Source organism: Centruroides sculpturatus, unplaced genomic scaffold (assembly GCF_000671375.1).
Source record: "Centruroides sculpturatus isolate CEXI.00-Female unplaced genomic scaffold, Cexi_2.0 scaffold1555, whole genome shotgun sequence".
In the NCBI taxonomy this organism is placed as follows: domain Eukaryota; kingdom Metazoa; phylum Arthropoda; class Arachnida; order Scorpiones; family Buthidae; genus Centruroides; species Centruroides sculpturatus.
In genome coordinates, this window is record NW_019385729.1 from 165,966 (window position 1) to 173,560 (window position 7,595).

The window sequence follows — 7,595 nt, forward strand, 5'->3', positions numbered from 1 at the left end:
AATACAGTAGAGCGTCGATTATCCGAATCAATTGGGGACTGGGGTTGTTCGGAAAATTGATTTTTTGGATAACTGATTATGTACAAAAAAATACATTATTAATATACTATATTAGTATATACCAATAACAGTATATTAATCTATCCCATGTTTAAATTTTTCTCCGTTGCGTGTCGCTTCGCGTTGAATTTTCGTCGATGTTAAGCCTAACGAAGACTATTGTATCGTCAAATTATTTTTTTATTTTGTACAAACAAAATAAATATATTGAAAAATATAAAAACAAGAAAAAATTATACTTCAGAAGTTATTTTAGTATCAAAAACGTAAAATATTTGAGTAGCCGAAGACATAGCCAAAGATTACAGCGTCACAGCACTGGCGAAAATTTAAATTTGTCGACTGAAATTCCTTCAGATAACTGACCTTCAGATAAATGACGCTCTACTGTATTTACAGTTTTCGATAATTTTTGAAGAAGTATAGGAAATTTTTTTATTTTGTTTTTGTTTTCATTGAACACTTCATAGTTATAAAGTAAATTATTTTTACTAGCATTCAAGTAATTAATTTCTTAAATTTGTTTATTTTTAATAGAGAGCCAATACTGGGAAGGATTATCATGAAGAAATATTTCGTCGATGTACAGAAGTAATGACTGCCATTAGAACAGTTCCATTTCCTGTTATTGCTCAGATACAAGGTATTTTCAAAATAAATTAAATTTTGAAACTAGTTTTTAAATTATGAAATTAATGATTATTAAGCAAATAGTAATTTTCATAATTTTAAATGCATTTCAAATACTAGATTGAATATCACTGTTAAACATATGAATAATTTTTAATAATCTGTAATATCTAAATACAGCAGATTCTTAATATTGTGACTACCCAGTATAGTGGATTTTGATATAATGAATGATTTAGCTTAATCCTTTGGTATGCTCAATCATTAAAATTGGGAATATAAAAAAAATGATGAAAATGGTTTCACTTTTATGAATAATAATGGATGTAAATGTAAGACATTATCACTATGATATGACAATTTTTTTAAACTAGCATTGACAAGATGGACTTTTGTAATTTCAAGGTCTTATAATCCTATGGTCTGTCAGCTTCGTATTTTTACTTTCAATGTTATTAAGCTCCGACAGATAGCACTAAGAACAGCAATTGGTATTTACATACTTTGTACAACGTTTAAACATGCTTATTAACTCACCTGAATTTTACCTCCAATTAGAAGAACTTATTTATAAGATATTTGAGATTGCTTTAAATTAACCAGTAAAGAAACAAAGAGAAGCTACACTAAGCAATAAAGTAACAGTATAATGACTTTGTTACGTTTTATAATTTTCATAAAATTAGATACCAATTTATTGAATATGTGATAACTTTCAAGCATTTTTAGTGGTAAATTTTGTTCTTAAAACAGAGATTTTTCTCTTGTAAAAAATGAAGCCTTGCAAGTGATGTAGAAGTGAATAATTTTAGCCATTAGCAAAGTTCTGTGTGAAGTTAGTGTGTTGACCATCTTGTCTCTCATCAAGTTATCATACAACAATTGGTACAATTATGAGTTTTAAATTCTGTTTGTGAACTCAATTGTTCAAAAACTGAGGTGTTTGAAAACTGATGTTTGACTATTTAATCATTAAAATTTTTATTTAAATTTTATATTGAAATTTAAATATTAATCATTTGTCATTTGGTAGTAGTTTTTTTATAATAAAAAATTGTCATTAAATGCAAGATTTAAATTATCTGTTGATTATCTAATCCAAGACCACAAAAATTGATCTAATTTAACCTAATGATTTTGTGAATGTATATATTTAAATTATATATGCATTCATTCAACATATAATTAAATAAAATTATAGATCCCATTAATATATAAATTTATATATAATATTTACTTGAAATCTGTAATTTTTCCTAAGTTCTTATTTTGATTTATTAGATTATTATTAAAATATTTAATAATATATAATTCAAGTGGTTTTAAATGACAGTTAAATTTTAATTCTTTAGGTTTAGCTACTGCTGCTGGATGTCAGTTGGCTGCAACATGTGATATTGTTATTGCATCAGAGAATTCAAAATTTTCTACACCAGGGTATGCTATTTTTTTGTTAAATTTTAGTTTATCATCATTATTCAAGTTCCATACTATTCTTATTAATTTATATGAATCATAATGCATTTATTATAAGAAACAGCTAAAATTAATTAATGAAACAGGTATTTTTCCATGAAATTGTTTAAATTGATGACATTCAAAAAACTTTTTCTCTGACAAGCTGATATTATATCAATTATCATAGAGAAACTGATTAATCTAGTAACATAAAATTTGGAAATAAAGTCCAATTTTGTTTATAAATAACAATTGATATTTAATTTTTTTATTTTATTTTAGAAATAATTTAAGTTTTGGCAATGTTAATAAATATTGTTTGTTAATTTGAAATTATCTTTTGAATTATCAATTCATTACATATTTTTTTAAAAGTTTGTTAAACTAAAACTTTTAAATATCTCATAATTTACTAGGTTTAGTCAAAAAATGAGATAAATGTTTTTATTGAACATAAACACAAATTTTTTTGAAATAATTACCAGAATTATTCAGACATGTATCCCATCCTCTCACTAAACTTTTTATGGTTTGGTCAAAGTTCTTTTACTGTACTTTGAACCACTTACAGATAGCCTGCTAGACCTCATCATTCATCTTGAACACATGACTTTCCACAGTCACTCATCTTCCCAAACACACACAAGTTGCATGGCAACAAATCTGGACTATATGGAAAGTCTGAAGAACCTCCCATCACATTCTCTGCACTATGTCCATTGTTGTATAAGCTATATAAGCATTTTCATGAATCAAAATGACACCTTCACTAAGTAACCCAGGCTTCTAGTTCTTTATGGCATGTCTCAAAAATGTCGTTAGATTCTCAGAACAGCCTTTCACCTTTTTCCATGAGGTGTATCAGCAAAGGTCCTTGAAGATCATTAGCACTTCTGAATTGGAACTGGCAATGCATTTGGGTTTCTGTTTACATGGTGATGAGGGATGTTTACACTCCACTGAGCATTGCTTGCCACTGGCTGTTAATATCTACACATCATTTTGTCAACTGCAACAATGCAATTCAAAAAGTTCTCTTCTTCCTGATGATAATATCCAAATCCCTGATGATGATAATCCAAACAGATATCCATTTGACAATGTTTCTGGGCATCTGCTAATATCTTGGGACTCACTTGAAACACCTTCATGCAGAGGTGTAGCTACCATGGAGCAGTTGGGGCAAACTGCTCCAAGTGTACAAATCATGAGGATGCCAAGTTAGAAAGGGCAAAATAAAAACTTGTAAAAACATTTGTAAAAAAAAAATTGTGTGGATTTAATAATTAATCAATTAACTATTAGATTTCAATCCATTCAACAATTATGTACACTTTTTAAGGGCTTATCATTTGCATATCTTGTCATGTTTTCTGATAAAAAATATTATGGAACAATCAGAATTGTTACAATCGTCATATCCCTTTGACATTCGCCTAGTTTTGGACCTCAACTGCTTCGATTTAAAATGTGTTTTTATATTCAGGTAAAAGAAATTACTTCTATAAGCAAAGTTGCTGAACTATTTTTATTTCACACTGTAGCCTCAAATAGGTTCTCTGATATTATTGCAGCATGCCTCATTTTTTTAACTTTATGGGCAATGACAACAGCAGAATAAAGTTTTTCAAACTTATTTAAGAAGCAGCATGTCACAACACCGTCTTAACTCTGGTTACTATATCTACATAGAGACTAATAGGGCTTAAGCCCTGGGCCCCCAAGTGTCAAGGGCCCACAAAAATTGAGTTATTGTAATAAATTTTTAATAATTTTTAATTTTTAAAACAACTCAATGTTTGTTTGTCTAATCTAGGCTTAAAACTCCACTTTGATTAAAATGATTAAATAAAATTTTATAGATATGAATTTTTTTTCTTCCTTAATTAGATCACTTAAAATTAATTGTAATAACTGTAGAAAGTCTAGCACTAATTAGCATTTTATTAAAATTTATTCTTAGCACTACTTATATTTATTCTTTTTATAAAAGGAGTTTAAAAAACTCTCTTTGTTTAATCCAACAAAATTCTTGCCATAGGATGCTTTTACATTAGCATTTTTTGTCTCCAAAATCTACTGCAGAAAATTCTTGTGACTGGTATGTGGTAGCATATCACTCACTCATTTACAGATGTCATACAATGCAACAGGAAAAGTATAACCTCTCTTTCTGACTCGATTTAAACTGATACTGCAGATTTTCACTTATTCTGTCCACTAAATACATCCTACTGCACTAGCTGCAATGCTATTGTTTTCACAAGGGGCAAATTTTTATTTGTGTCTCAGCAACATCAGTTACCATGATGGAGCCCTTTAATAAAAACGTGTTAGTTGCAGAGATCAAGCTGAACCTGCAATATGGAACTACATGAATGACAACTTCAGCAATAGGATAAGGAAGATTAGAACATGGGAGAAAACTGTTGTCATACTCCAATAATTGGGTGCACCTAGAATGTTACTATGATGACAACACAGGAGAAAGAAATTACAAACAAATATGCTTCCTTGTCAGAATCCATGCAGTGACTACACTTCTCAACACATATTTGCAGCTGAATTTGGCTACATTTTGTTGCTGGCCTAAACACAAATAGTTGTCAGCCAAGTGAAAAATGGGTATCATTTCTGTGGTTGATTTTGGTGATAAAAAATACTCCTGTTAAAGCACCTGTTGATAAAATGCAAGATTAAATCTATGAAAACTGATAAGTTGATTGAAATTTGTTATATTGTTGGAGACAAAAATATTTAAAATATGATATATCATATTTTAATTCAATTGTATAATTATTAAGTAATAGAATCAAAATTAGATTAATACTTTAATTTATTGTTATTTTGAATTTCCAAGATGTGTTTATTTTCTATTATAGAGCTTCTGTTGGCCTTTTCTGTTCAACACCAGGTATTGCAGTGGCTCGTGCAGTACCGAGAAAAATGTCATCTTACATGTTGTTTACTGGTCTTGCAATAAATGCCACTGGTAATTTGCATTATATATGAGGAATGATCAATAAGTAACCTTAAAAGTGCTAATAAACAAATATTTATTGACAATTTTTTTTAAACTTGTTGCTCTTCAACATACTGTAGTGGAGGGTGGGGATGAAAGGGACAAAATTCATATTTTTATTTTTCACTGAAAAAATTTACTTCTAATCAGTTTTATTTTTAGTGCAAAAGATTCATTAGACCTTTACTTTATTCTGACCATATTGTGAATTCATCCTATTATATTGGTAGTTGAGCATGTTCATATTTTTAAAGACCTCTCCAGGTGTCCCTTTCATTCCCACATATGGGTTGAAAGGGACACCCTCGGGGATGAAAGGGACTACCTGAGTTTTGATGTAAAACTTGAAATTAGTTATCTCGATGTTTTCAAATTCTGTTGTAACTGAAAAGTGATAGCTAGAGACTAAAATTTTTAAAAATTACAGTTTCAATAATAAGAATTATGTGACATCACATTTATTTTAAACAGTTAAAGATTATCAAATCTTTTCAAACAAAGAACAATAATTAAAGAATATCACAATCAGTAGGCTATCACATAATTAAACCATCTTTCTTTGGTCAATAGAATGTTTTTCGCAATCTATCGCAGCCGATATGAGGTGATATCAATGGGAAATGTAAACTGTTTGCTTGCTCTTGCTGTTCCTCCTGCTTGGAATGGATGAGGTAGCTTTAGAATTATATCTTCCATGATGACATCACTGATATCATCATCCTCAGGAAATATAAACTTGAAAACATCCCAATATTTTTTTCATAAACTTGACTTTCAAGTCTTCATCGCTCAGTTTCTTCAAAACTTTTCCCACAAAGTAAACAACAGAAGTTTTTTTTGCAAATCTGACTAAAACAAAATCATTGGGCTGAACATGTTTGACACTGTTTTCGATATCAGATCCCTCACTCATTGTTGCATCAGATGTTGAGGAAGAGCTGCTTTGATATCCTTCATCTTCATTTTCGGTTTCTTCTGGAATATATTGCAACCACTGCTTTTTAGATTTTGTCCTCCTTTCTTTGGACTCGTTCTTTTGCTTCTTTGCCTCTTTTTCCGTGAATGCTTGCTGAATTTTATCTTTTTCAGGAGTATCAGTAAGAATCCTTGTTGAGCCTCTTCTGTTAGATTTTGCTGTTTTCTGTGCAGACGCTTTTGGGAACGGTTTGACAAGCTGAGGTGAAAGAACACTTGTTCCGCTTGTATACGCTTGAGGACAAATGGGAAGTGTCTTGGACACAGAAGATGTAGTAGGCACATCAGAAGTGGAAGTGGATGCTATTGGTGTTACGGTCGTGGGTGGATTTTCTGGATCAGGGCAATTAGTAACTTCAGATTGCAGGAAGTCATCATCTGTGAAAACTTCACTATTGAATGGGTATATTCCAATCTTTGCAAAACCTGATAAAATGTTGTTTCGTGTAAGAGATGCATCAAAGGCCTCGATAACAAGAGCAGGGACATCATAAATCGTCATAGATTTGCCAGCATGATTGATCATCCAGTTGTTTGCAGCAACATTGTATCTGCTTTTCAATGGTCCATAGATGGCAACATCCAGTGGCTGCAGTTGCTGGCTGGTGTGTGGAGGTTGAGTTAGCAGCACTATTCCGTTTTCTTTGGCGAATTTTATCGATTCAATAGAAATGTGGTTGTTGTGATTGTCCAAAATTAGGAGTACTGTATGGCTATTGCTTGTAGATGACCCAGCAAAATTTGAGAAATGCTGCAAACATTTTAAAAAATTTTCAGCTGTCATCCAGCCACTCTGATGGGCTAGTCCAAGACTTAGCAGGTGCTCCTGCCAGCAAAAAATCCTTGAAATTAAGTCTTGGGAATACAAATGCAGGGGACAATGCATTTCCCATCACATTTATGAAACAAATAACAGTAACTAACTGCTCCTTTTCACCAGAAGTCATATGGGCTACTTGCTTTTCCCCTTTTTTAGAAATGACGTTTGGGTGTTTGTGAACAGTAGTGAAACCTGTTTCATCGCAATTATATATTCTGTCTGGAGTGAATTTATATCTCTTCATAACATCTAGATTCTTGAAAAAGTTCCTGACATTTGTTTTATTGAAGCTTGTACTTCGGGCCAAACTTGTCACTTCAGGTGTTCTTATAGACAAATTCTTATTCCTGGTCATAAAGCCTTGCAACCAATCTAAACTGGCTTGGTTATTAGTAGACAGTAGATTTTAGGCAAATGCCTATTTTTTTCCTTGGCATATACACGGCTAAGATTTTGTATGAACACTTTTCATGAACATTTAGACCAAAACAATGGCATTTTATAATGCCTAAAAATGCTTATTTTGATGTTGCTGCCTATTTTTGCCTAAAACATAAAGTTTAGTCTGTTTTCATATTTTTAAAATATTTTTATTAATTTTTCGTTTCATTTTCTGCAAAGGTTTACTTT

At 30.9% G+C, this 7,595-nt stretch overlaps 1 protein-coding gene across 1 annotated transcript in view; it reads left to right on the plus strand.

Moving 5' to 3' along the window:
* LOC111641599 (enoyl-CoA hydratase domain-containing protein 3, mitochondrial-like) overlaps nt 1-5,160 on the plus strand; it is a 10,098-nt gene extending 4,938 nt beyond the window's left edge. The window contains exons 2-4 of the mRNA XM_023387784.1: nt 598-703; nt 2,043-2,127; nt 5,031-5,160. Coding sequence (XP_023243552.1) covers nt 598-703; nt 2,043-2,127; nt 5,031-5,160 — 321 coding nt within the window. The remainder of the gene's footprint in view (nt 1-597; nt 704-2,042; nt 2,128-5,030) is intronic.
* Nucleotides 5,161-7,595: the final 2,435 nt, after the last annotated feature.